The sequence below is a fragment of the Exophiala dermatitidis genome (assembly GCF_000230625.1).
Source record: "Exophiala dermatitidis NIH/UT8656 unplaced genomic scaffold supercont1.4, whole genome shotgun sequence".
Taxonomy (NCBI): Eukaryota; Fungi; Ascomycota; class Eurotiomycetes; order Chaetothyriales; family Herpotrichiellaceae; genus Exophiala; species Exophiala dermatitidis.
Genome location: NW_008751649.1, coordinates 1,549,659 through 1,577,321, shown reverse-complemented (window position 1 = coordinate 1,577,321; position 27,663 = coordinate 1,549,659). Strand labels below are relative to the sequence as shown.

Genomic DNA, 27,663 nt, shown 5'->3' with positions numbered 1-27,663 from the left:
ACATCCACCGGCGGCTGGAGGGCTTGCAAAGGGACCTGCAAACGTACGATTGCAGGCTTTGCAAATGCTGTTCAATCCCCCTGCGTGCAGACTGCGAGCTTCCTCTCGGGCTTCAGGTCCCCTAATTTTCTACCCCCAGTAGCCACCTGCAAGCGACTCTCCACCACAGTAGTTGAATAATGCTAAAGAACAAATCCCCATACTACTAGTACTACTACTACAATGTAGTATTACAATCATGGTGAAATAGGGAGTGACAAGCGGTACTACTGCAGGAGGACTACGGAGCATCCCAAGCATTAGGTACATGCCGAACGCACACGTACGCAGCAGTCAATCAATCAGTCAAGTATTATTTTAGGGGATTAAAAGTAGCGCTACCTACTCTACCGACTTTTGGTCCGCCTCCCACTGGCACTGACATTGGCACTGGCAACACCTGCGCGACACGACTCCTCGCAACTTGAACCAAGATCTTCAACTGCGTTCCTCGTCGCCCAGTTCCTCCGTGTTCTGCATTTCTGCGTCTCTCTTCTATCACTTCCATCTTCTCTCTCAACCACTCCCAGACTCGGTCTCAAAACAAGTGCATACCGACGCTATCACCATCGGTCGGCCTCCGGCTCGCGTTGCCTGCGATTGCATTTTTGGTGGTCGACCGTTTCCGTTCGCCAACCCAAAACGCCCACTGTCCGCCAGTCAACAATCCGGAATTCCGATCTGTTTGCGGCTACAACAACATCTCTCCCCGTGGCCCTTTGTTTTGACCGTCCTCCCGCTTTAAGCATCTATGCTGTCTTAGCCAAATCGCTGCCAGAATCTGTTGAATCCGTCAAGGTGGCCGCGACTACAGTTACTGTCTCGCCAGCCATGGCAAACTCGTTCGTGGCCCCTCCTATTCGACCTGAAAGTGCTGCTCTTCTAACCTCGTCCAGCTTGACGACAGCATGGCGTTCCTTTTGGCACGCCATGACCTCTAACGACCGACACGCCTCCTACGACTCTCCTTACAAAACTGGCCAGCATATGCCTGTCGGCCAAAGTCGGCATGCCCCCCTGACTTCGGTTGCGACAAGTGCTGCCGACTCTCATCAGGATCTTCCGTCAACATACCAGGATGACTCCAAACGCCCCTCGGTATCCTCCACCCAGCTTGCACAATCACCCATACGGCCGTACTCGCCCGGCATGCGCTCGTTAGCCTCGCCCAAGAATCCCAACGTCGAAGAGACGGTTGCTCCTGGCGAGATACAGATGCAAAACTTTGCAGACGGTGCTCCACCACCTCCTCCTGTCTCGCACTCGTGGAAGAAAATTGACCGGTGGGCCGAGAAAAACTATCCTGAACTGTTCGACCAACTCGGTGAAGGGTGCACGCAAAATGACATCAACGAACTAGAACACGAACTGGACATGTCGCTACCCCAAGATGTGCGTGACTCGTTGAGCATTCATGATGGGCAAGAGCGTGGCGGACGCCCTACAGGCATCATCTTTGGCTGTATGTTACTCGATTGCGAGGAAATCGTCCAGGAATGGAGGAACTGGAAGATTGTTAACGAAGAATACCTGTCCGGCGCCGGAAGCCGATCCTATCACAGCAACAAGGGCCTCAGTAACGGCGCCTCTTCCTCCAGCCAACCACCGGGCGGCAACCGTTATTGGAGACAGGAGCTGCTGGACAGACAAGAGTCACAGCCCCCAAGAGCCATTCAAAAAGCTTACGCCCATCCTGGCTGGATCAGTCTTGCTAGGGACTGGGGTGGCAACAACATCGCAGTCGACCTTGCTCCGGGTCCTACGGGCAAGTGGGGCCAAGTTATCCTTTTTGGACGTGATTATGATTGCAAATACGTCGTTGCACGGTCTTGGGCTCATTTTCTCGCCGTTGTGGCCGACGACCTGAGTACCGACAAGGTCTTCGTAGACGACGAGACTGGTGAGCTGAAGTTGAAGGAGTTCAAAACCGAAACTGTGGAACCCTCATACATGGAGATCCTCCGCTGGAGGGCAGATCAGAAGTACGGCCGACGGGGGCCTAGGCGGAGACCGCAGCCGGCCGGGCTGAACACCTCGGTCGTGGCCCAAAACGGACGGCATTCGCCATACAGCAGCCCGGTCCTTGGAACTGAGGATAGGGGTAGATCACCTCAGCGGTTCTCGAAAGGACCTTCTGGCAGCCCGAGGCTTACCATTGGAAGCCCTCTAGCTCGGGTCCAGGAAGAAATTGCCCAGCCTCAAGCCATTCGCCCTGCTGGAGATGTGGTCCGAGATTTCGCCCAAGTGGCGGAGTCTTCGAGTGAAGGCAAACGACGAGAGAAACCCATGCCCATTGATCCCAAGGCTATCAACACCGACGTGAAACCCGAAAAGCTTGTCGATGCGCCTACCCCGGCATCGTTGAAGAGCGCAGAACCCAAAGAGTTCCCGGCCTCGAGACTCTCCAAGGTATCTACCGAAAGCGAAACCAAGGACCAGCCGGCATCATCGACCAAGGCTGAAACTGAAGTTAAAGGTCTTGGGGTTGATGGGATCGAGGACGAAATGAAGACTGTGGCCATCTGATCGCCCTTTTGTCTGCAATAATGTCACCATTAGCTTTTTTGTTCAATCGAATCCAAGCATGCATCGCTGGATATGGCGGCCCTTGGTCATGCGAAATCGGGCCGTGCATTGTTAGTGTTGTTTCTACGCCCCCGAGCGAGAGCGCGGTTGCCGTGGGATGTCACATACTCGGGCGTCACGAAGAATTGACTTGTTTCCTTACTTTCTTTTGGGCACGGCTCACGGGCATATTGGCATTGGCGTGACATACGGGGCGCGGAGGGATCTATGTACTGTGTACAAGTTGGAGCAGCTTATCAGAGGTAGAGCTCAGCAACAACGACTGTGAGAGACACCCACCGGACGGCATAGACCGACAATCGAGTCTAAGATTCCAGCTGGGTAAAGCAAAGAAAAGCGCAAGTAATAATAAGACAGAGCTGGAAACAGAAGCGACAGGCATAGCTGGATAACAACTACTGCAAGAAAGATGGTGATCGCTCATAACATGGCTTTTATCACAAGTTCATAAGCACGACTACTACTAAAAACCTGCTAAGAATCTGTTCATCTGCGGCCAGCAAAAAAATCAAAACAGATCAAAAGAACCTCTCTTTCCGGCCACTGCCACTGCATGGCAGGCTATATCCTGCGCTTCCGGCCTTTTCGTGTCTTTCGTTTCTGGATCAATCATCAGTCGAGCACTATACAAAAGTTGTTGCGTCCTCCACCCGGGTTAATCTCCTTTTTCCTAAACACTGTTTTACCGCCCTGGGCGATCCATTCTTTCTGGCGATCAGGGTCGTACTGCCACAGACTGTAATGTAATTTTCGTGTGGTCTTGGTCTCGAGATGACTGTAGCCCAGCGACGAGAGAATGTCCGTCAAATGGCCCTCGGTGAGATACCGCGAGTTGTGAACCGTCGGGGCCGGCAGGACCAGGAAGAGGCAAGGTAGTAGAAGACGTCGTGACTGCTGGGATTTGTTCTCCTCTTCACCACCATCGTCTCCACCGTCATCTTTGGCGATGGAAAAGAACTTTATGGTCCGTCGCAACATCTCGCCTCGTCCTTGTGCATCAGGCACATAGTTCAACACCAAACTCAGACTGATCACATCATATCCTCGCCGGCCCTCCCATTCGCCGCTCCCGTCTGCAGAGTCTGGAAGTGGGAAACTCATGAAATCGGCCTCTTCGATGCCGGGGCCCGACGAACGCAGATCGATCCGTCGCACGCGCGTTATATCCGGTATGTTTAATGCGTTGGTGGTGCTGAGCGCTCCGATTTCCAGTACATGCAGTGGCTGCAGTGGCTGACCTGTTGTAGGGGACGCTCGTGTCTTGCTACTGCGGCTCAAGCTGCCCTTCTTTCGCGCCTCGATCTCCGGCTTCAGCCATTCCACAAGGACGCGGCTCGAGTCGCCGCCTCGCTCGGCGCTCTGTCCTACCGTGCTGGCGAGCTGGTACGTCTCCAGACCGCCGGACGCGGCGAGTTGCGCTTCCAGCTCCTGTATCTGCTCGACGTCATTGTCTGCACGGGCACGTGCCAGCCGTTTCTGCAGGACGTGGTGCGTCCGGATCAGAGCGCGTGTGTGCTTGGACGAGAGCGACGTTCGTCGAGGGTTGAATGCCGAAGCTGGTGCCGGTGCGGCAGTAGTGGTAGTGGTAGCTGTGGTCGTAGATGACTTTGCGATCGGTTTCGCCTTAACTGTTGAAATAAGAGGTGGCCTGCCGGCCTTGAGAGCTTTGAGTTTCGAACGAGATTTGGTCGCTCGAGTGGTCGAAGATGTGCTTTTAGATGACGGATGCTGCGTCGGTGCCATGTTCAAGTTGTAGAGGGGAGCCGTATTATTTTAGTAAGTCCTTTATGTGGCGCACCGAGTTCTCATTCTCATTCAGTCTAAAAAGAGGCATTCCATTGTCGCCTGGACAGCATATTGTCGCTTCTAGGAGACCCTCTCTTATGTATGCCTCTGACGAGAGGCGTCATAAAACGCTTTGCAGTCAGTGTTTGTATTGATGGATTCGATGCATCAAATCGGCGTTTTTATGTGAATGTCAAAATCAATGAAATGGTGCGAAACTGGGTTGACTGGGATGTTCTTACTACATGGCTGAAGTCAAAAGTCCAAGTCTGTGGAGACTGACAAGGCTGCAGTTCAAGACAGAAGGCTGAGGCAGTGGCTCGGCGCGGCCAATCAGAGGCTTGTAGAGTCACAGCCTCGTTGGCACTGCAGCCACAGCCTTGCACGCTGCCCATGGGCACCAAAAACAACAGACTTGACCATGGACCAAAAAGTCAAAAAACTTATCCGAGAAGCCCGGGCGTCGAACCGACGACCCGAGGTTCAAGGGAGTGAAACCTCGCCTATACAAATGTTACTTTGTAATCCTCAGCGCTGTTCTTCCGAACGCCCGTTTTCGAGTTCAACCGCTCTCTGCTGAGGCATGAACACCAGTTGTGCAAGGCTTATACCACTCCCCCACCCGGTGGTGGTTTGTCGACAGCTGGGAGATGGTCTAGAGGCCGAGGTTGGTTAGCGTTGGAACAGAATTTGGCAACAATAATTGATCAAGTAGGAATTAATTTTTTCGGGCGAGATCACATGGCTGGAAGTGAAGCGTTGAACTTGACCATGAGGCGCCCTCCCGGCGTGGAAGTTCAATTTTGGGGTGAGACTGCCACCTGTTTCTACTACCGGCATGTCAGAGCTGGTTTGGGGTGTTGGGCATTGATTGCCTTCAGACGTCCCTGGCCCGGGGCGGAATGAACTGTCTTGAGAGTGGTATCTGGTCTACATGGAATGGGGTGGAGCGAAAACGACCCTGGTATCATGTATACCTCCGTGTCATTCTACGTAATCAACAAGACAGGCGAGGAAGAAACGTATTACTTGTCTGATTGTCATTAGAGCAATAGCTGCCAGCAATAACTTCATCTTTGAATGCCTTGCATAACCCGGAGGCCATTCTGTCACCGTATCATCCCACCGAAAAGGACTTCGCCCCAACGCCAGCGCAACAATGTACAGGGTATATCATTATCGTACCAAGCAATATCGCTACCCACCTCGGCTGAGATTCCCACCAGCAGGTATACTATGCAACTCGCTGCTTCTTGAAGACATTGCCTCCTGGTTTGAAGCCATTCGCTTCCTGACGACGCTTGCGCTCTAGCTCTTCTTTCATGATTCGTTCAGCCTCGCTCATAGGCCTGGAAGTGTTGATCTGAATGGGTTTCTTCGTGCCACCCAAGGCGTTCTTCTTGGCCGCTGCCGCAAATACGTTCTTGGGCTTACTTGGAGCCGCACCCAGTGACAAAGACACAGGTGCTCGGGATAGGGGTTGCTTGGTTGCTTGATCAGAGGCTTCTGATGCTGCTTCCGGGTTGGGGCTGGCTGTGGTGGAACTAGCCTGTGCGGTCGAAGTTGATGTTGCACCATTATCCGCCTTCTCCGGCATAGAGTCGTTATCTGACGACGGCGGCGTCGGCGGCTTCACTGTATCAGGTACTGCTTGTTTCTTTGCGCCGAAGCTGAGGACAATCTTTTCGCCATCCTTGCGCTTGACGCCGTTGCTCTCCACTGGCTGATCGTCTCCACCCTGCTCAGGAATATCCTCGTCGTCTGAGACATGAGCCATACCTTCCCGCCTCGCCCGCCGTATCTGTTCCTGTATCATCTTCTGTTCTCGCTCCTCGTCGCCACGGTCTTGTCGTTCCTTTTTCTTTAGTGCTTCTTGCCGCCGGAGAGCCTCCGGGCTGATGTCAATCCAGCTTATAAGCAACCCGCTTGCGCCGGTTTTACTCTCGTTCTTCTCGTCCTCGTACACGCGGCATATGCCCTCTCTGCCCAGGTATTTGGCAAACTCTGTCAAACTCGCCCACTTGGTCGCGTTCATGTGGATATGTTCCTTGTTCGAAATGTATTCTTGGTAGAATTGGTTTACATTGACCTTCTTCTCCCCATGCCCCGTGCGTAGTAATGTTATGAAATCTTTCAGGAATTGATTGGAAAAGTCATTAATCGCCTTCCGCGGATCCTCTCCAATCAGTTGCATCTGGCGCACATGCGACTCTGAAGCGACGTGACACTTGAAGCCGTTTTCGTCTCGCATTTGCCGTGAACACGCCTGACAGTACCATCGCAAGCGTTGCAGGCCTTTGGCCTTCATCTTATTGGCGATGTACTTCGTCGAACCGACTTCTGCGCGCGGCATGGTTGCGGTGGTGGAGGTGGTCACACTGAGAGTAGGAAAATGGGATAAACTTGAAGGGGAGTGAGTGTATCACGGCGGCTCAGACCTGCCACTGCTCGAACAGACTATTGTGATTCCAAACCAGAAGTTGCCTTGATTGATGAGGAGGAGTGCTAGGTTCAAGGCTTCTAGGACGATGTAAGGCTTCGGAGGATCAGAATTATGTGATGGATGGCAGGCTGACTGATGAATCGAAGTGGCAAGGGTGCCGTGTCAGGTGATTTAGTCACGTGCAATTTCCCTATCACCCCGTACTGCCATGCTGTACTACAACCGGGTTTACTCTAGGATCTGAATATGTGAAATAAGAGCACCAGTAGAGATGATCAAACAGGTTCCAGAGGGAAAACTCATCATGTTCATTATCCCTCATCATCAGCTGGCGGCTATGGGCTCCGATTCTCCCACGAGGCTGCATCACGTGCGTCAGCTCAAAAACTACGCTTCAACTCACGTGCACCGCCGCATTACTCTTATCGATAAGCAAGTCCCGATTGTTTTGCGATCGATCGGATGGACGTTGTCATCTCACTTATTAGTTGGGTATCTTGTCTTCCTTTGACGGCCTGCGCGGAGCTGGATCGAGTTCGCAACTAAGTACCACCACCCAGGCTCGCGGTGAGGATGAGGGTGCGTAGCCTGGGCCTCCCTTCGAGAGCTCTTGCACCGCTCCGGCCATGTTGCACCACAGGCAGAGTTTCAAGCGCTCGAAGCCGTCTCCCCAAGTGTCCCGCTCGCCGATTCCAAAATGACAGCACGCAATCCGTTCCCGTTCCGGACTTTGCTTTCGCATTCGAGTAAGCCTCGTCCTGTCTGAACAGAACAGCAATTGGAACACTTTTTGTTGCCCGCGCAAAAAACGGTGTTGACTGACCGGTCTGTGTGCACATTAGCATTGACGGAGTGCTGCTCCGCAGCGCGAAGCCTATCCCGCATGCGCCTCAAACACTGCAATTCCTGCAGCGGAACACGGTTCCGTTCATTTTGCTCACCAATGGCGGAGGCAAACACGAGTCCGAACGGGTCAAAGACCTATCTGAACGACTGTCCGTGCCGCTAGACACCTCGATGTTCGTGCAGTCACACACGCCGTTCGCGGAGCTCGTCCACGGCGAAAACAGCCTGAGACACAAATGCATACTGGTTGTGGGCGGCGAAGCAGGGCGATGCAGGGCCGTCGCGGAACAGTACGGCTACACCAACGTCGTCACCCCCGGAGACATATACATGGCCCATCCGGAGATCTGGCCATTCGGCCGACCGTTCAAGGACAGTTACTACGCCCAGTTTGCGCGGCCGCTGCCGAAACCGATCAACCCGTCCAGCCCGGACGACAGTCTCAAGATTGACGCCGTGTTTGTGTACAATGACCCGCGCGACTGGGGGCTGGACATCCAGCTCATTCTCGACGTCATGTTGTCCCAACGGGGTATCCTGGGCACGTACTCGTCCAAGAACGGCGACAAGACACTCCCCAATTGTGGCTATCTCCAGGACGGTCAACCGCCCCTGTATTTCTCGAATCCGGACCTGTTGTGGGCCGCGGATTACCATCTCTCCCGGCTCGGTCAGGGCGGATTTCGCGAGGCTCTTGAGGGCGTGTGGCGAGCCCTTACTAGGGGTCCAGGTCATGGTGATGGGCAATCCCCCAAACTGTACAAGACGGTGATTGGCAAGCCGTTCGAAGGAACTTACTCCTTTGCCGAGAAGCGTCTGCTTCGCCATCGCGACGCTCTCTTCGGCCGACGTGCTGAACAGACGCCCCTGAAACGCGTATACATGGTTGGCGACAATCCAGAAAGTGACATCCGTGGTGCTACCACGTACAAGTCGCCCCATGGCATCGAGTGGATTGGTCTCTTGACTCGGACTGGAGTCTACAGGGATTGCCCGGGACATCGACCGTCTTGGGAACCCAGGACGATCGTCGACGACGTTCGAGCCGCCGTGCAATATGCCTTGAAAGATAGTAATTGGCCAAACCCATTGGTATAGAGAAAAGTGATAGAAAGTGCAGAGAGAGAAAGATCATACGGCAAGCAATATAGAATATATATAATCCATGATATATCCGGGTGCTCCGGACTACAGTAGTCGAACCGACTTGCCTCAGTTCGGCCATCCTCCCGCACAAAGACTACACAAGGGCAAACAACGTCTGGTTTTAGTCGTCATGGACTGCGTACATGACACAAGTCCAGAGGGGTCTAAACGGATTTTGGTCTCACACAAAGTCGAAAGTGTCGCCAGCTCGGTCATGGAGCAAGCGCCCAACCCTCTCCGTGCCGACGATGCGCTCGAGCTTCAGTGCATCCCATTTAGAGAACAAGGCTCTGACGGCGCCTTTGGGGTTGATTTCCGTGGCTTTGGCGCCCTGGGCGGCAGCAGCATTGCCACTGGCCAGCCCTAGCAGGGAAATGATCTCTGGCCAGAACAGCGGGTTCTCAGGGACACCGTAGAAGATGATCTTTCTGACGCCCTTGATGCGGTAGCGGAAGTGGTGGTGGGCGCGCTCAGAATACAGCAGCAGCGCGTGGCGGCCAGACAGGAAATGCGAGCGCGCACGCATCACGTCCCGCACAGGCGTGTACTCTGAAAGCGAGCCGAAGGACAGGCTCGTGGCGTCCGACGACGTAGACAGGTAATTGCGCAGGCGAACAAAGTCGGCGTAGGTGGGCACGAAGAGCAAGACGCCTTTCTGGTGCCTCGAGTCGCGCACCAGAGGAGGCAAGATGGTCGTGGTGAAGAACTGAAACCGCACGTCCGAGTCTTGTAACGGATTCGGCGAGGGAATCCGTAAGAAAGTCTGGTGGATGGTGAAAGGCAGCAGGGAGGATATGGAGAGTATGGCGCCGGGGTAGGTCGGGACGAATTTGACGCGGCCGGCAACATTGTGCAGATGTGTCGACGCCAAAGCGTTGATTTCGGGCGTCAGGTAATCCGAGAAAATCACCGTCTGGCGCAGATACTTGGCCTGGCCGTCCAGATACCAATGCCGCACGCGCGAGAAGTCGCAGCCGTGCGAATCCTTAGGGAGCAGGTTGAGTTGCGAAAAGACGTATTCGACGTGCTGCCAATTCTGCATCTGTAGAGCGTTGGCATGGTCGACAATCACCACCTCGATCGACGACAGAAAGTCGGCGTCATGAGCCTTCTTCTTGTCTTTTTTCCCACCGCCACCGGTGGTGATCGTCCGCATCAACCCGAGCGGCGATCCGAAGATGATGTCCGAGTTGTAGAAGCCAGAGAAGTATTTGATCGTCTTCCTGGTGAATTTCAGGCCGATGCGGAAGTCTTCTTCGTGATTGCCCCCGAACAGCTCCCGGAAATCTTCCGGCTTGTCCAGCCACTCATCCGGATCTTCATGTGAAAATGTCTCGAGAAACCGCGACTTGTTCTCCTGTTGCTCCGGTTCGGTGAGTTTGACGATGCTGTCTACGAACCGAACACATGCTTGCTTGGTGGGCACCACAATAAGCACCTTGGGTCTCGTGAACCCTTGGTCGCGCAGGTCTGGAGTCTCTCCGTCCGTTTGAGCGCTGAGTCGGGCGTTGTTCTTGAGCACCCGGTCTCTGGTCTTGAAGACATGATTCAAGGCGTGCAAGCAGGATAAATCGCGCAACTTTCCCGCATTCTTAAGTGTTCTGCAACCACTTAGGACGTCGACATAATTGAACAAAGCGCCAGCCACGCTCTTTTCTTCAGAAGAAAGACACGAAACAAGCTGTGCGCCTGCCTCAAGTAGCCGACGCTTGAGAAAGAGGTCCGCGGGAGACTTCATGCCAGGGACCGCCGCAGGTGTGCCATTTCTGGAGAGGATTGTGCGGCGTACATCGCCTCCCAAGGCGGAAGACTGCGTCTGCCATTCTTTGGCATCGATTTGTCTGGCAGCAACTTTCAGCTGCTGCTCCGTCACTGCCGTATAGTGCTTCTCGAAGGGATCTTGTAGTAGAGCATCCTCATCTTCCGAATCAGCTTCGCCAGCAACACCATCACGCAACTCTTCATCAGCTTCAACGTCCTCGTTCAGCTCCGGCTGCGGGTCTTCCGCCCCATCATCGGAGGCGTTGTCGGGAACCTCTTCGACGCTTGACCGCCGTTGAGTGTGCTCCTCATCGCGTCGGTTACCGCGGGCATCGATCTTGCGCCTCTTCCTCGAAGGCTCGCTTTCTTCTTTGCCCGGATTTAGTGATTGTAGGAGGGTTGCGTAGAAATTCGCAGGAGTTTCGTCTTCACTCGCGGACTGAGCATCCTCTTCTGCTTCAACTACTTCCTCCTCTTCACTGTGCATGGGTTCATCCGCACCGTCTGCGCCATCTGGGACAGGCTCAACTCTATTCTTGTTTAGAAAATGAGTAACTTCTCACTATGGGCAAGATACTCACTCCTCCTCGTTCAGTCGTGATGTCCGGAACGCATTGCGACCCTGAGGCGCAGGGCCACGCTTCCCACCCCCGCGCTTCGGTCCAGAGGATTTCGCACCTCTGCGTGGACGATGAGCCGGCATTCTGGCGAGTGATTGGTATAGATTAGGAAGTTGAATCACTTACAGAAAATTATATTGAAATGCGGAGAAATAATTATCCTGATGGTCTCGACATGGACAGTTTAAGCTTATTTTCCTAGCGCCGGATCGGCTCCGTACCATATACCTTGTACTGTGGCTGGTGCCAGTGCCAAGTCGCAGCCTTACGGACCAACCTCCTTTTTGCTCAGGGGCTTCATCTTCAACCGCAAAACAAGTACCTCTTCATTGCAGAATGGCAGGTGGGTGCTCGTCTGAACGAGCCTGTACGAATTGCGAATGACTACGCTGCACGATGTAACTGTCATTCCCTCACTTTGTGGTCGCTAATTTGGCTATCTGGGAGCAACGGCAAATCAAGCTGCCATATCGCTCCTGCATGGAAGAACCAGCGCCCTGAACTGCATATCCATGAAAGAACTTCAATCACCTCCAGCTAGCCTCACCAAATCCTTCCACCTGTCGGATCCAAGCGATGAGTTGGCAGCATACCTGGTATTTCCAAGAGGGGTGATCCGCAGGAACACGCCCTATCAAAGGTTCCAGGGCCAGCATGTCAGGAAGCCTAGACTTCTGGTCCAGCGTACTCGGACTTGACCAGAGCGAAGACTGCTTTCTTATCATCTTGATCCTCACGTTTGACCTCTTCTTCACTCTCGTCCTCCGCCTTCGCGACCAGTGGTGCAGACTTCTTCTTTTTGCCAATGACTAGAGTGCCGTCATCTTCTGACTTCCTCTTGCGCGGGGTTGCCGCTTTTGCGCGTTTTGGAGTCTTTGGTGCAACCTCCTCGTCGTCGTAACCAATCCGGGGGGTTTCGGGGTCGTTGATTCTGTTGTTTTCGAATCGCAGTCCGTGCTTCTTGACGACGTCTTTGAACTTTGAGGCACTGCAGTCCCCTCAAAGAAGGGTGTCAGTTAGAGCTGTATCTCAAGTGATAGTGAGGCAGACCGCCTCTGAGGTTACAGGGCAGCCGAAAAGGAAGAAGAAGGGGATTCCTCAGACCGGGATACATACGCGTTTCTGGCGTAACCGATGCCGTTCTCTCTGGCAACTTGCTCCCAGTTCGGTTTGATCGACTCGCAATGCTTGAGGACGGTGAAGACGAACTTGAAGTTTGGATCTCCGTCACCGTTGGCGGATACTGCTGAAACTTTCGGTGGCATGATGAAATGAGGTGAGTCGACGATGACAGTGGGCACGACAAGCTGTATTCTTAAGCGAAGAGAGGATGCCGATCACTGATATGGTGTTCGGATGTGAAGGAAGAAGGAAGAGGATGAAGAGAACAGAAGAGTTGAGGATGGTACTGAGGTTGAAGAGGAAGTGAGGGTAGAAGAAGAACTTATATCGCCCACGATTTAGCGCCCTTTGATCGAGGGTAGAGGTTACTATGCTTGAGCTTCGAGACTCAAGTGACAATACTGAGTAGGATTTGCCCTGCGAAGACCATACTCCCAGTGATGTGCGCTTCTGAGTCTTGCCGGGATGAGATTCCCTGGAGCCATGATGGTCGTACCACTTCAAAATGCTTACATTGTAGATATGGCTACTCTAAACTACCTAGGTATCACCGTCGTCGACGTCACTTCCAGATACTCGTAAGGCGATCCAAGGTACGGCTGTTTGTTGCGTGCCAACCATGCTGGAAATGGTGTGAGATCGCAAGCTGGAGCCCAGGTTTTGAATCACACTTCAAGTCGTACATAGCTACATAGTAGTATGTAGGGCCAGGTGACAGACCTCGCCGAGAATTTCGCAAAGGACGTAATGCCATGCACCTGTCATCTCTACCCATATGCCACGGTGTCTACAGGCAGTCTCCTGACCAGTACGCCTCCACAGCCAGACCGTCAGTCAAAAGAACGAAATAAGTGATGGCGACCAGAATTTGGAGGTTGGAGTATATAGCCCCAGCACATATAGAGAACTTGGTAAGCACGCACTTGCAAGTTTGCAAGATGTTGGCCATGCCCATATTCACAGCTTTCAGGTCAGGTGTACCTTCTTTAACCGCGTCAGTTCTTTTTGTCGGCCTGGACGTGAAGTACCAGGGGGAAAAGGGGCAAGGCTGAGGACCACGTAATGTGAACCCTTGAAGTGAGCTGCTCAAAAGTTGGACACCAGTACTACAACAGGAACTGTGTCGAACCCATCAAAATGGGACACAAAAGAAAACAACACGGACATGTCGAAAGTATGGATCAGCTTCAAGGAGTGTTTCAGCAACTTGAATTCATGATTCTACTCCATGCCAGTGTGTGCATGGCAGCGTGTATCATGTCTCTGGAAGTGCACATCTGCCCTTGTGGACCTCGCTCAAACACACTTGGACTCGACTCTCAATCAGGCCAGACACATGGCTAAGGTACTCAAGAGTCAACTTCTGGCTTGACGAAACCGACATTATCTGCTGGATCAGCCACTTCAACCCGGTCTTCGTGCTTGCAGACTACTGCCTCGTCGTCGTCAAGATCGATCTCTTCCTCGGCCACCGTCGCCTTTTTCTCGCCCTTTTTCTTCTTGGTAAGAGACCCGTCATCCAGGCTAAAGTCGTCGCCAGCATCCTGACCCTTTGCAGATGTGGCCTTGCGTTTTCTGCCACGCGGGGTTGCTGGAGTGTCGGAGTCACCGCCTTTCTTGCTGCCAGTGAGGCCCCATTTTCTCATGATGCCCCAGTGCTTGTGGTAGCTGTAGCATTTGTTAGAATTGAACGTTTACATTGGAATGGCAGCCAAAAGATCGAGAGGGCAAATCATAGGTCGTTCGACGTTCTAGAAAGAGCACGACAAACAACATGTGGTTGGGTCGGCTTACCAGGCATTGGCACTCTTTGCGCCAGTTTCTCTGGCAACTTGCTCGAAGTTGGGTTTGAGCTTGTCGGGAGAGTGCTTGATGCAAGTCATGATGAATTTGAAATCCTCAGACTCGGTCTTTGGAGGGGCCATGGCGATAGTCGAGTCGACGAGCCTTGTGATAAAGGGATGAAGGAGTTGATGAATGGAGGTGGACGAGGAGAGCCTGAATGTCTATCAAGATCGATTGAGGGTTGTTGGAAAGGGAAGAGAAAGGACGAGGGAGCCACGAAGGGGCTTATATATTTCCACAACAGGTCGGTTCTGATGCGTGTGCTCGTGACTGAGCGTGAAGTCAGAACACAAGGGCCATTCACTGAAGACAAGCATATCAATTTAACCTGATTTCAGTTTCTGATAAGTTCTCAAACACACATGGAGTCGGGAACACAAGAAAAGAGAGGCGCAAGTGAAGGAATCAACATCAGCATAAGCTCACCTTTGCCAGTGATGTGCTCTTCGAGTTGCTATCAGTGACGCGAAGAGCGCAATTACTTGCCCAGTGGTCCAGCGGACAGAAAGGATTAAGCACGGTCTCATAGCGCACACCTCAACGGTTAGATCCACTGGAGTTGTAGTTTACCAGAATAATGTGTGAGAGGAAATCAATTCATTCTCCTAGAATGGAAGCAAAACTGTGCTGATGAAGTTTCATGTGAGAGTTCCTCGAGCCCATGGAATTCGCAGTTCATCATCATAAGCGCATGAGTGTCTGTCACACGCGCAATCAAAGCCAAAGATTCTCCACCCATCCAGGATCGCAAAGCCGCAGAGTGTATGCACATCGATCTCAAGCGCTGATAGAAATGGTATCCAAGCCCCAGAGCTCGATAACCAGAGTAGCATCAGTAATACCTGTTTGTAGTGGAAACAATTGCTGAGATGTGATGTGGTAGACGGTGGTCAAGCACCTCAATCTGTGGCTTCGGCCTTGACCTCATCGTCAGCTTCCTTGTCGCTCTCGTCATCAGCCACGTTTCCTTCCTCTTCTGATTTGACGGTCAGAGCAGCAGCTTCTTCATCAGTAACCAACGGAGCGTTCTTCTTGCCACCCTTCTTGGTACCTCGGGTAGTGGTGTCAGTCTTTGCCTTTGCTCCCTTGCCTCTGGCCTTCTTCTTGGGTGGTTCATCGGCTTCGTCGGCTTTTTCGTGGTCACTAGCTTCCTCGTCCTTTGGCTCTTTCTTGACGGGTGCCTTGCGCTTAGAACCGGCAGCAGGCTTTGGCTTCTGTGGAGTCGGAGTACCGTCTTTGTTTGCCCAAGCTGCACCTTCGGATTCGAATTGTTTCATGAGTGCACGATACTTGTTTCTGGAGAATACAGTGTTAGTCGTAGGGAAAACATCAGGAACTCGAAGTCGTGGGTAGTAGGAATCACAGAAGACAGGAAAAATCCGCCCTTCGTGGAGCGTGTGTCATGAAGCAAGTATAGAGCGGCTTGCTTTGCAGTGTGAGCGACGCTCTATACCTGCTTTGCAGAAAGCCATGTGACGGCAAACTCAGGTAAGAGGGAAGGATGACTTACGCTGCTCCACCTGCACTCATCTTCAGCTCTTCAGCAAGTGTGTCGAAATTGACAGAGAGCTTCTCTTTTCCGTGCTTGATGCATGCAGAAAGGAAGGCTTCGTTCGACATAGCAGCTTTGCCGCTGCCTTCTCCTTTGGGAGCCATTTTGTCGACACCGTTTCGAGCCGATCTGTAGAAATCCTGCGTACATGAGGCAGAACAGTCAGTAAACTCGAGTCAACAAGGGAAATAGAGAGCAATAGTGCATACAGTTGAAGGCAGGAAGGCCAGGGATCTTTGAGGAGGTTGACTTGAGGTTGATGTTGATGGGGAAGAGTGAGGGACAAAGTGGAAGAGGAAGAGGAAGTAGAGAAGATGGTGGCATGGGTTGACCAGCTTAAGTAGTCGGTATGATGTCCCGATTCGGAAGGACGGGCAATTGTTGCGTGAACAATAGTGTATCACAGTGAATGTGCAAAGGTAGGGTAAAGTGACAGCAGCACATGAAAGGAGGAACATACACACACAAGTAAGCAGCACACCAACGACCAAAGAACGTGATCAGGCCTCAACCGCAATAGCGGCCGCACTAGCACCATCGTTGCCCTTGTCCTTATCATAATCGCCCCCTCCACCATCCTTGGGGTCGGGGACTCCCCCATCGGGGGTGTCACCCTCGCCCTCAGACTCGGACTCCGCCTCGGATTCCTCCTCGGCCTCATCGTCCCGCCGGGTCTTCCGTCTTGGATGGCTCCTCCCAGTGCCCACAAAGGGCACTTGAAGGTCCTTCCCAAGCCGGTGGACCTGGGTGTGGCTATATCAAAGACAGTTAGAAATTGTTGGGGATAGATAAAGAGGAGGAACTTACAGGGCCCGTCTGTTGACCCCAGGGAAACGACGCTCCAGGGCAGCGTAATCGACCCGAACTGGGCCGACTTGTTGCTGCAGGATGGCGCGCGTGAGGGCTATTCGGTCAACTCTGCGACGAGTTGTGGCGGCGGCGGCGGCAGTAGTAGTAGTAGCAGGAGGGGCAGGTGTAGTTGGGCCGGCGGTAGGAGTAGAAGTAGTAGCAGCAGCAGCAGCAGTAGTGGTGGCGCTGGTGGTATTGGTGTTGCTGCTGTTGAAGTTGCTGCTGTTGCCGGCGGTGTTTCTGGTGCTTCTTCTCGTTCCGGCCTTGCTGCCCTTGTTCTTGGTGACTCTTGGTGCCATGTTGCTGTCGAGGTGGCTTGTTGACGATGGCAAAAGTGGTTTGATCTTTTGATGAAGGCGTGAAAGAAGTCAGAGACAGCGTAGACAAACTAAATAACAGAACGTGGACGGGTGCCAGGCTGACCGTGGCTTGGCAGTACGGTAGCGATGAGGTCGCCGCCCATGATGTCGTCGATGCTAAGGATGTCGTCCGCCGTAAGTGGAAGTCATGTGAGCCTGCGTTGGAAACACAGTTGACGCTGGCGATATCGTGCCCGCAGACATTACTTTTTGGCATGTTAGAGCGGTGCGAACCCGGCTCAACACATCAACAGTCGATACAACCCACAGTCTACCATCTGCCTTCAGCCTGTGGCCTCCATGAATGCATGACTCTTGTCCTGTCCTGTCTTCATGAGAAGAGATGTTGAAGAGCATTCATACCAAGCCTAAATTCTCCAACAATGAGCCGACAGGCTACAGGCGCTTTCCTGTTATGAGGCCTTCTCACCTACCTCCTTTGATCTTCTCTTTCCATTATGGCCAGCCTGCTCATTCCTCTCTGACAGAGGGCGAGCTCCCAAGATTGCTGTCCTCAAACAATGAAGGCTTCACATACTATTGCACATCGGCAGGAAAATCATCCACGATTCCCCGTCCTAAAGGGCCTCTTACCTGCCGTGGACCAATGGCAGTGAGTTCGGCAATTTGGGGGACAAATGATGGGCATATTCAAAGAGCAGTGTAGACTTTCCTCACAAGAACAGGGCTCGGACTCCAACGGTCAATGCAGGCAAGCAAAATGGCTACGACCGGAGCTCAAGGGCGATACACCTACTCACACCAATTCGTTCTGCCCAGAGCAGCTTCAGGCCCGGCAAAGCCTATGTCAAACAGTGTGGCATGAACCAAGCGCAGGAAGCCAGAATGATCTTTTCCAAAGCCTTGATTTCTCCCCAGCAAACCGTCTCTTCAATCAGGAACCTCTGCAGCAATATCCGGGTCATCCGGACCTGGAGTCCGCAGTTCTTCGATATCTCTAATCGGGTCCGGGGGAACAGGACATGCGACACAATGTTGATCGGATCTGGCGCAGTTGCTACCGTCGCCGATCCGATTTTCAGTAAAGGGATTCAGCGGTCAGGAGGTCATAACTTGGGGGCGCTGGCGCTACTGGATGCAGGCCCCAGCAGAACGAGTCGAAGTGGCCTGACTCGAAGGTTTGCTTGCCCAAGGCTCTGCAGCTCGCTTGGAGTGAGTGGTAGGAGTGGCAGGGAACACTGCATGTTGATGTTGACGGGGGTGCAGGTGATTGAGGAACCGAACCGACGGCCTGGATCATGGCTCAGCTCGTGTTCCACGTGGCGATCTCGGCAAGGCCGGTCGTGTGCTTTGCAGCTCGCCATGTGGGGAATTGCGAATACTACTACTTAGTAGTAGGTGCAGTGGTTGTTCCAGTTCCAGTTCCAATTCCCAGTCCAGTTTCTCCCCCTAAGTCCCGAAAACGACATGGCCGAGACGCCAGTGCCGACGAGACAGACAGTGTCTACTGCACGCACCGGCGCTACCGTGATATTGCCAGTAGTAGGACCGACTGTCAACCGAAAAGACAAGACGAGGCCATGCACTGGCAGATGCTGAAGAATCACGGGAGATAGAAATGCGAGCACCAATCAGCGGCCGCCCCGAACCCCCCCAGAAGTCTAGGCCCTTCTCCACCGGTCTATTGTTGTTCCACCCCGATATGGCGCACCATCCGGCCGCCTACTAAGGCTCGCCATCCATGCCACGGCCACTGCTCTGCCAATTACTAGCAGTCGCTGTGCACTGGCATGGGTCCAATGCTCAACCTCCTGAACTGCAGTGGGAGCTCACCGACTCCTGACTGCCCTGATGACTCTTGCTGACCCAAGGCAATGGCACCCCAACGCACACTGGCACGCGGCGGCTCGCTGGCTGCCGCCGTGTGTTAAATCGGTTCCATCAACTAAATAGCGCCGGATCGTGGCTGAAGCGTTGAGAGGAGACGCGAGGGACAGCGAGTCGAACTATGGTATTTTTCGCAAACTTGAATGTGATGATACCCTTGGGATAGTGCTCTGATAGCACACGTGTCGGCCATAATGTACAAATCCCGCATAGCATTTCTTTCCAGCTGTACCAGTGGGTGTAGCCTCTGCCACGTGGTGGAAATGGTGTCAGAATCTCTTGCTTGTCGTTATACCGAGAACGACTGGAGCTGCGCAGCCGCCAAAGCATACAGTGCATGCAGCGTTCGGGGCTTTCCACATAAATACCAAATAACTAATAGAGGATCCGCTGAGTACGCCACATTGTAATTTATCCCGCACGAGACAGTCCTGCTCCGTGAGATCAATCCCATAGTCCCTCTCTTTCGCCATTCATCATGTCGCCCCCCGCTGACTTCCTGCCATTCCCATCCGACTTATGCCGCTCGAACGCATATCAAATAGAGGCTCACTGAGAGAGCTTGTACAGTCGCTGCGTCAAATATCTGCGGATTCCAAAGCAAAATCATTGTATAGAAACTAGAATGCAGGGTTCCCAACTCGTCTGTATGTGCAAGAACGCGCACCGCCCAAGGTATTTGTGCAGAAGGCTGAAATTCTGGTAATGGCGTTCGTAGAAAGGTGCCCGGGTCACTGTATTTCGTCACTGTGATAAAGTCAATAATAGAGTAAGCTTTTCTTCGATCGACGCAGGCTCGTGGTCGTTAAATGCATCATTAAGTTGTCCCTGGACTGATTCCTGTATTGCTCGAACTTGCGCCGCCGTGACATCCTTTTTCGTGTCTCTTCATGTTGCTTCTCACGCTAAAGTATTTGCCGCACCCGGCATGCTTGCATTTGTATGGCTTCTCTCCTGTATGGGAGTAGGTGTGGATTTTCAAGGAGCTGGGCCGGGAAAACGGTTTGTTACAAGTAGGACATATGTATCGTTCTTGGGTTTGAGGGTAGGCCGGTGCATTTGCCGGAGGATAGTAGTGATGGTGTTGCCATGGGGCCATTTGAGGGTCGATCGGGGGCAATCCAGGTCCGCCTACCGGCCCGGGGAAGTTGGCAGGTAGAGGACGTTGCTGGGGCAGTCCATTGTACATAGGCGCCTCTGCTGGGTGCTCGCCGTAAGCCGCTGGCGGAGCTCTTGGAAGATGATCCTGCGGCAGCACATCTGGATGAGGTCGCAGAGGATGCGCGGATGACCACTGAGTTGCATCAACGCTTGCAGGATAGGCCGGACCCTGTTCAGTGATGGGAGGATAAGTCGCTGGCCGCTGTGCATAGAGTTCTGGATTTGTACTGGCAGATCCGGTGTGATAATAGCTGCCCCGGCCTGGAACAACGCCGGGAGAGACGTTTGTTGGCGATGGGCGAGGGAAATCAAAACTGGATGCTGGGGGGAGTTCGGGCGTCGGCGGGGGACGGTTTCGAGGACTGCCAGATAGTTGTAATCGACCTGGACTTGTGTTATGTCCCTGTGAGCTGCTGGAAATCCTCCTCGGGATGTCGAATACAGGGGAAGGGTCTTTTCCTTGTAAACTGTCAGAATCGACGCTCAAAATCGGACCCTACGAAGGGCACTGCACAACTCACCTTTCTCAGTTTGCTCCGTGACTGCTTCTATGAGACTCGAAATCGAAGGCAAAGACGGCCGCGTCTGGTTTTCTTGCCTCATCGCTACGCCGGGAAGCAGGACAGCGGCAGTTGGTAAAGGGCGGTAGAAATCTCGACAGGAATGATAGTTTGGGAGTAGAGCCAATGCCATAGCCTATACGCAATCGCAGCAATCGGCCCTACTGCATCGTGCACAGAATACCCGTCCTGGCTCGGATGCGGTATGCCCGAGGCTGATCGAGCAACGGAGGAGTGTCTGGTTGGAGGTCGCTCGATACGACCGATGAGGTACTGTCCAGCAGTATTGTAATGCCAACTGAGGTGTTCAAATAGGCGCTTCTGCCTGGTCGCAAAGGGCGTACCAGATATATCCTGCACTATTCGAGCAGTGATGAGTGGTTTGTGGTAGGGTATAAGGCGAGTGTATCTGCTGGCGGGGGAAACAAAAAGAATGAGAGAAGATATATTGTAGGTAGTTTGCAACGCGAGCTAGTCGAGACCAGGATTGGTGGATTTCACGTTTGTGACGTTGCAAGGAGCGTAACAGGGTCAGTACTAGTAGTGAAGAGCGCTATGTCGCTGGCTGACAGCAGATTTGACAACTCGGTCGGTTGAAGATAATCCTGCGAAGTGACAGATTACTTGGGTCGGAAAGAGCCACCATGGGCAGGGCGCTTCCGTAGCCGAGCAGCGGAAGAGGTGAAGGATCGTCGAGAACAAGTCGGGGAAAGCACTGTTAGGGGCTCAGGCCCGGCGAGCGGCGGGCTCGACTACTCTAGCTCGTTCTTTGCCAGAAGGCCCAAAAGGACTGTCGTCGACTCCGTGCCTTGGTTGGCAGCTGTTGAAAGCGTAAGATGTGCAGGGCCTGCTCGAAGATCAAAAGTGGGCAGGGTAGGTGAGTTTAAGGCGCCGTCCGGCCGGACAACTGCAAAATGTGGCAGTTCGAGGAGCCCAGCAGCACAGGCGCTTTCAGGTGGGGAGTGGAATTCGTCTCCAGCCGTCAGGCTTGTCCATACAGTACCAATCCAATCTAGTCTCGCAGTTAGTAAGGGCGGCGAATACTGCACACTTGTCTCGAAGTTGTACCGGACGGTGGGTGCCGGAAGCGTGGGTGTACGCGAGGATTTAGACCAGGTCAGCCTGCGTCTGTGAGGGTGGTGCGTGCATCTGAGGGTCCGGGATCGAATCGAGAAAATGCCCAAGGCGGTTAGAGCAGCGGCAACCACGAGACGGATTCCAAGCTAGGAGCCTGACTGGGGAGATCATGCTGGGATGTCAAGGTGTGGAAAGGGACGGGTAACATGGATTCGAGTTGGACCCGGCTGGACACCTTGATACCGTGAGCCTGGTAACCCCTGTTCCTCACGAATGCGTCCATCATGTTACATCCAATGGTGTAAAGCCTTATTCATGTGGTAGCCCACGATCTCTTAGGTTCTCAGTACTGCTAATTGACTCTAGCTTTAGGCGACGGGTCGACCGGGATAGCAGTGGAGGCTGGTGGATGCGGCGGCTGGTGACTCTTCACGCAGAGATCCGCCTGCTATTTGGAAGCCCAGCAAGCTGCGGCCGACAGTAGAATGAAGCCGGCGGCGGGGGCCTTCAGGTTTGGTGAGATAGATGGTACTGCTAGTACAGTAGTAGCCGGATCACATTATTCCGTAAGGAACAGGCCGAATGTCGCTGTCGCAGGAGGCAGAGGCGGGCAAAACCTAGCCTGTAGTAGCAACCTAGCAGACGCACCGACTCAGCATGGTGCCACAAGATGTACTGTAGCATTCATGAGGCCTGCGATGCTAATGTGCGCACAGATATTTTAGCCGTTGAGTCCAAAGGCCCACTGCCAGTGGGGGTTGCGATGCGGAGCGTTGCGGTTAGGTGTCTTTTTCAACCAAGCCATCGGGTGGACAACAAACGGATGGAATGTGTAGTCGAGGGCAGAGGGTATGCTCGCAAGGGAAGTGAAAGCGAGCTTGACACAGGCACAAACATGTTATTTCGGTGCCACTTTTCAGGACTTAAGGAGGACCATGAAAGAAAAGTTCAATGCTCCCCCGAGGAAGTACTAGTTGGCCTAGTTCGGTTTCTCGATGCCTAACTACCGTACTACTAGTACCTACCTACCTTCCTTAGGTACGTACCACTACAGTCAGGTGGGCAACCCGGTGTACTATGGCTAGGCATTTGGTAGCGGAGGTAGGCGTGTACAATATTGTAGACCATGCAGCGACTGCACACTGCAGAAGCTGAGACCGTTTCCTCCCGGAAGACAGTGGTAGCGATACAAAATTGAGGTACCGGTAAAGTGCCACTGTCTGTGCGCTGCTAGGGGAGGTAGGGAGCATTAGTCCAGAACTCTAAACTTTAGCCGGGCTGCCGAAGCGCGATCAAGGCGATCCGGGCAATCGTAGGTCAATCATGGGCGGCAAGGGCGTCGGTAGCTCTCATTGACCGAGCTGCTAACCCATACTAGTCAAACAGGTGTGACGCTAAGGAACTTTATTACGAAGAATGCCTTTGTGCGGCTGTGTCTGCCCTTACAGAGGCGTATCGCCGGACCGCCACCACCTACCTAGGTACTTAAGTACCTAAACGATCTTACCTATAGGCATATATCTAGGTTGTTGGGTACCTGTAGCACACCCCCCTGCTCCGGCTTTTCCTATAGTATCGCCAAGATGAAAGCCCCTCAAAGGCCCCTCGAACACTGCCACGACTATAGTACGTCAGTTGTACCTTAGCACCTCAACCGCCACGGCACCCTGGCACAAGCAGACTTCCAATCTACGTGCTACAGGAATTAAACTGAACTGCCGATGGTGGACCGGCGTAGTATAGTTGCATACCTGTTGGGGGCTGGTGCTGTGTCAACGTAGAAAAGTTCGCGTACGGTTTGAAGAGAAATAGCGGTTTACAATACTGGCTGTTGATGCAAATTCTGCTTAGCGGGTCGAGGGGCACTGGCACCGGCGGTTTGAACATGGAGATAGATGCAGTACTACCTAGTATGTGCCAATACTAGTAGTACCCAAGCCACGCATGTTAGGCTGCCCTTTAATTTTATGCACGCAATTTCTGCTAGTGCTTGGGTTTCGCCTTGACATTTGGAGCTTTTTCCTCTTCGCTTCGGCCGCATGCTCAAGTAGGTAGGCACCATCTCAACGACCGGAGGAGTACTTCGGTACTAGCACCTCGAACTTTGCTTGCTAACTACCGTATGTACGCTCGCGGGGTGGCTGCTGTTGGGGTCTACCGACGACTGTCTAGGCGCCATTTTGCGCAGAGAGTACCTAGGTACCTACCAGGCACCTCTGCTGTTACAACGTTGTACATGCAGTCCACTGTGGCTATAGCCTGTACTCGCAGCTCGCTAAGCATTGCAACAAACATCGCTACTAGTAGCGCTTGCAGTTCAGGTGCATTGCAGTGCAGCGCAGGGAAGACCACTGTGACGACTTCAGCTTTCGCTGAATGCCTGATCGCTTCTGCAGACTTGAAGAGCCCAATGAGCGTCAGCCGGAGATTAAGCGCAAGGGGGCGAGAACAGGGCGGGAACTCGCTACGGCCTGATCCAGCTCAGCTTCCTGCACACAACCAACAAGAGAAAGATCGCAATACTAGTAGTAGTAGTAGCCCTCAGCTGGTCCCGGGCTGCCAGTCCCCAGTCATAGGTGGGTGGGTGGTTCTAGTAGTAGGTACTACTGATTACCTCAATCGCTACATTCCGCCAACGTTGGTTTCCGTTGCACGCCTGGCTCGAACTTTACCACGCCCCTCCCTTTCATCGGTGGATGGTTTTGAAGGCTACCAATGTGGGCCTCACCCATCATCCACGTCTCGCTTTAAAACATCGATTCATCACTGTTATCTCATCAACAATGTCATGCACTGGACCAATTATGCCTTGTAGGACCAGAGCTAGCGGACTAGGGTGACGTTCAGGTTGTGCCAGTGCTTGAGGAGGAACTCGGCTAGGGCCCCTTGCTCAATCCGAAGCGACGGCGCCATTCTGTATGATCGCTGCCAGGACCAGGGTAGTTATCTCGCTCCAGAAAACCCGGGTGTCGCCAGCCACATGTGTCGATCGTGCTGCACATGGCTTGTTTGATCACCCCTCCCCGGCTGCAGTGGGCTGGTGTGTTAGCCCGGGCGGTTACCATGTGGCATCGGGCCTGACTTATCCTCATACGGGTCGTGCTGAAGCACCGATCTGCTGCCCCTGCCGATGTTCTGCCTGGAGCCGTTTCCTACCTGTCTTGTTTCGCCATGTAAGTGCGAAATGATCATCAGATCCACGCTCAGCGACGGCGGTTCGAGGTCGCATACTCAGATAATAATGGCTAAGATGGCCCGAGTCTACTTCCTCTTCAGCAGTACTTAAGGGGCCCTTCCTGGAAATGGAGTGACCTGGGATGACCCGTGGCTTGGTAGAGCGGGAGGGTGGGATGTGTCTAAAACCTCGATTGGGTTTACTCCGGAGAAGAAGCTTTGCGCCTTGCCAGATGGGAAGAGTCACGGCAGGACGCCCTGTGTACGTACGTTACTACCTAGGTACTGGCATTTGACGCCTCCACACGCATGGTTTCACTTTTATCTGCGATAGAGGGGATGTCCGGCGATGACTACGAGAGACACGAAGTCGTTCCGTTGAATATGCTCGGAACACTAGCATCTAGCCCGCAGAGCAACTCCGGCAGAACCAGAGGACTGGTAATGTGCCTCGTACTCGCAGGTTTCGTACATAATTGAGCAGACCTCTCAGGTGGAGATCAAGCCCACCCGGCTGACCCAACACAGAGGTAACATGGCGCCGAAAAGGCCCACAACTTGAGCGAGCTACTGCCGGGCGCTGCTATCGTTTCTCGGTGCATCGGCGCAACCACCCAGTTGGCGCCTCTGAAGCACTGGCATGAGACTCTTCTTTGCACCCAGTCTCCCGGAACGAGCTGCTTGACTAGGGCAGCCATGTTGTCGTATGAACGGTCATTGATCCCAAGAACGGATGTCTGATTTGACAGACGCGGAAGCCGATCAGCGGCCTGGCCCGGACCGCCTCCCTGCTCTTGTTGCTGCACGCTACTACCAGTAGTATCGGAATGGGGCTCTCCGGATCCTGATGAACAGTGCCACGTGGCAAAAACTACCGATTGGGATGAGTCAATTTTTATGGTCCATTGCCTGTGTCAGGGGTCGAAGCGCTGGTCAGCCAGCGTGAAGCCGACCTCGGCCGCTGTATCTGGAAGATACCTACCTTAGGTACCTGGCACCTTCGTCAGTAACGCGACCTTCCGCTGCTACGCTTGCAATCGAGACATGATTACTGTCCAAGCAGCAAGCTTAGGAGCGACCGCAATCGAGCTGGATAATCGTCTGCATGTCACCAGGGCCTCAAACATTGCTCTTTCATATTGGGATTTAGGTGTCATATGTTGCAATATTCTGTCAAAGTAGAGTGGCCCCCACCCCATGGTTGATGCTCCTGTCCAACCCGGCCAAACGCGCCCGGCGTTCGGGGAATGCCACGACAACAGCAATCATGCCGGATACAGACGACGTAAAACTGGCCCACCCTTTTGGTCGTCCTAGCCCTGTGCTAGTAGCCGCCTTTTGGAGTCGTCTGAGTCGGGTCCTGCTCAACAGTCGGGATTTGTACCCCACAGCGCGTGGGCACTGCACATCCTTCTCCGAAGCGAGCTTGTCCGCAGCGGAAGACTACAGTGGTAGTCCCAGTGACTCTTTTGACTATCTCGCAGACCGTCATTTGGCTTCATGGACCAATGGCGTGAGATCCAATGGCGCTTTGACCAGCAACAAGGAGTGTTGAAGAGCTTCTCCAGAGCACCATCTTCTCTCGACTGCTCCCACAGCAACGTGAGGATAAAGAATACATAACGGTGGAGCTCAGGCAGACAATCAGGCACGGACCTGCAGATTACGAAAATCGGAGTCCCTGTACACGGATCGAAGCAAGCTCCAGCAGCATGCGTCCTATTGTACAGCACGACTGAAAATGGCTTTTTTTTTCAGACTTCTTCCTACATTCACCTTTGGCTTCAACCCGCTACAGTGGATAGTTACTAGGGTAGATGCTCTCCGACTTTGCTCGCAGCGCCCTCAAGCCTTCATCTTGTCCGAGCATGGTCTAGGGAGAGAGTGGATAAGCGTTCGTCCTCGCCTACCCGCAGACTCCACAATGAAACAATCAAAGCCCAGGGTAGGCCCCAAGCCTGCAACAGCCAAGGGAGGGGCATATTATTTCTATTACCCACTGACTGCTACTGAGTACTAGGTACTAGATAGGGGTGGTCTTCTCTGGCCGCTCCTCGGTACCGTTCAAGTCCTCTGTGAGACTAGGTACGAATGAGCCAACAAGGACTGAAACTAGCAAACACTCCTCGGGCTGTTCACATCCACAAGTGTGTTGGCTCGTCAAATCTTGCGCAAATGGCCCCGGGTGGACCCAATCTCTGCCGATTTTCCACGTGGCAGCCCCCTCGGCCATCACAGCAGGCCTGAGGGGCACTGTCTTCATGTTCGCCATCAATCGCCACTCAGGAGTCGTTTCCAACTTGGTGCATGCACCGTTGACGAAAATTTGCTGCCGTTGCGGCATGGCTTGCCCACAGCCAATGCCATTCGAACACGACGATGTCTTATCGTACACTGCAGTACCATAATTTCCAAGATGTCCCCATCTGCAACGTACTACTGCCCTCCCGAACTTGAAAAGTGGTGTCCCAGTCGATAGCGTTCCAAGCTGGTGGGTGGACCGTTACGCTTTTGCCTTGATTTCAGCTTGACCAGAACCTGCTGCGCTTTAACGTTGTAAGCCGCAAGACAAAACAGTGCGCAGTGTGCCAAATAACTTCTCCAGTAGTGAACGGCCCTACTACTACAGCGTTGTACAACTCCCTACTAGTAGGTACTTAGTATACTCATGCTCTCTCCATGGAACCTAACACTGACTGCCGGACCATGTCAACCACCACGGTACAGCCCTGCAAGCTGAGGTGCTGCACCGGATTTGCCAATTTACCTTTTTCGCTTGGAGCATGTGTAGGTGTGATGGAGGCTCGGTTAGAAGCAGTGTGCAGCACTTGATGTCATGCTGCGGGTGTTTGAGTTTGGTCGGAGCTAGGCGAATCGTGACTCTGTGAGC

At 53.2% G+C, this 27,663-nt stretch overlaps 10 protein-coding genes across 10 annotated transcripts; 2 read left to right on the top strand and 8 right to left on the bottom strand.

Annotated features, from left to right (window-relative positions):
* The first annotated feature begins 120 nt into the window (after positions 1–120).
* HMPREF1120_04893 (1,3-beta-glucan synthase) lies at positions 121–4,150 on the top strand. The gene is made up of 3 exons (XM_009159041.1): positions 121–881; positions 936–3,794; positions 3,873–4,150. The coding sequence occupies exons 1-2, from the start codon at positions 871–873 to the stop codon at positions 2,563–2,565; spliced, it is 1,641 nt and encodes a 546-aa protein (XP_009157289.1). The 5' UTR covers positions 121–870; the 3' UTR covers positions 2,566–3,794; positions 3,873–4,150.
* On the bottom strand, positions 3,026–5,154 carry HMPREF1120_04892 (uncharacterized protein). Its single transcript, XM_009159040.1, has one exon. The coding sequence runs from the start codon at positions 4,366–4,368 to the stop codon at positions 3,238–3,240; it is 1,131 nt and encodes a 376-aa protein (XP_009157288.1). The 5' UTR covers positions 4,369–5,154; the 3' UTR covers positions 3,026–3,237.
* Positions 5,155–5,420: 266 nt separating this feature from the next.
* On the bottom strand, positions 5,421–7,080 carry HMPREF1120_04891 (uncharacterized protein). The gene has a single exon (XM_009159039.1). The coding sequence runs from the start codon at positions 6,761–6,763 to the stop codon at positions 5,645–5,647; it is 1,119 nt and encodes a 372-aa protein (XP_009157287.1). The 5' UTR covers positions 6,764–7,080; the 3' UTR covers positions 5,421–5,644.
* Positions 7,081–7,301: 221 nt separating this feature from the next.
* On the top strand, positions 7,302–11,083 carry HMPREF1120_04890 (HAD-superfamily subfamily IIA hydrolase). The gene is made up of 2 exons (XM_009159038.1): positions 7,302–7,599; positions 7,696–11,083. The coding sequence occupies exons 1-2, from the start codon at positions 7,427–7,429 to the stop codon at positions 8,795–8,797; spliced, it is 1,275 nt and encodes a 424-aa protein (XP_009157286.1). The 5' UTR covers positions 7,302–7,426; the 3' UTR covers positions 8,798–11,083.
* HMPREF1120_04889 (uncharacterized protein) lies at positions 8,756–11,398 on the bottom strand. The gene is made up of 2 exons (XM_009159037.1): positions 11,188–11,398; positions 8,756–11,136 (listed from the first exon to the last, which is right to left on the bottom strand). The coding sequence occupies exons 1-2, from the start codon at positions 11,307–11,309 to the stop codon at positions 9,027–9,029; spliced, it is 2,232 nt and encodes a 743-aa protein (XP_009157285.1). The 5' UTR covers positions 11,310–11,398; the 3' UTR covers positions 8,756–9,026.
* A 494-nt stretch (positions 11,399–11,892) lies between these two features.
* On the bottom strand, positions 11,893–12,491 carry HMPREF1120_04888 (uncharacterized protein; the record flags this gene model as incomplete). Its single annotated transcript, XM_009159036.1, has 2 exons — positions 11,893–12,214; positions 12,343–12,491. The coding sequence occupies 2 exons, from the start codon at positions 12,489–12,491 to the stop codon at positions 11,893–11,895; spliced, it is 471 nt and encodes a 156-aa protein (XP_009157284.1).
* Positions 12,492–13,532: 1,041 nt separating this feature from the next.
* HMPREF1120_04887 (uncharacterized protein) lies at positions 13,533–14,508 on the bottom strand. Its single transcript, XM_009159035.1, has 2 exons — positions 14,143–14,508; positions 13,533–14,016 (listed from the first exon to the last, which is right to left on the bottom strand). The coding sequence occupies exons 1-2, from the start codon at positions 14,271–14,273 to the stop codon at positions 13,698–13,700; spliced, it is 450 nt and encodes a 149-aa protein (XP_009157283.1). The 5' UTR covers positions 14,274–14,508; the 3' UTR covers positions 13,533–13,697.
* Positions 14,509–15,092: 584 nt separating this feature from the next.
* HMPREF1120_04886 (uncharacterized protein) lies at positions 15,093–15,849 on the bottom strand (the record flags this gene model as incomplete). Its single annotated transcript, XM_009159034.1, has 2 exons — positions 15,093–15,489; positions 15,704–15,849. The coding sequence occupies 2 exons, from the start codon at positions 15,847–15,849 to the stop codon at positions 15,093–15,095; spliced, it is 543 nt and encodes a 180-aa protein (XP_009157282.1).
* A 396-nt stretch (positions 15,850–16,245) lies between these two features.
* On the bottom strand, positions 16,246–16,893 carry HMPREF1120_04885 (uncharacterized protein; the record flags this gene model as incomplete). The annotated part of the gene is made up of 2 exons (XM_009159033.1): positions 16,246–16,498; positions 16,553–16,893. The coding sequence occupies 2 exons, from the start codon at positions 16,891–16,893 to the stop codon at positions 16,246–16,248; spliced, it is 594 nt and encodes a 197-aa protein (XP_009157281.1).
* A 2,725-nt stretch (positions 16,894–19,618) lies between these two features.
* Positions 19,619–20,655, bottom strand: HMPREF1120_04884 (uncharacterized protein; the record flags this gene model as incomplete). The annotated part of the gene is made up of 2 exons (XM_009159032.1): positions 19,619–20,421; positions 20,484–20,655. The coding sequence occupies 2 exons, from the start codon at positions 20,653–20,655 to the stop codon at positions 19,619–19,621; spliced, it is 975 nt and encodes a 324-aa protein (XP_009157280.1).
* Between the last annotated feature and the right edge of the window lie 7,008 nt (positions 20,656–27,663).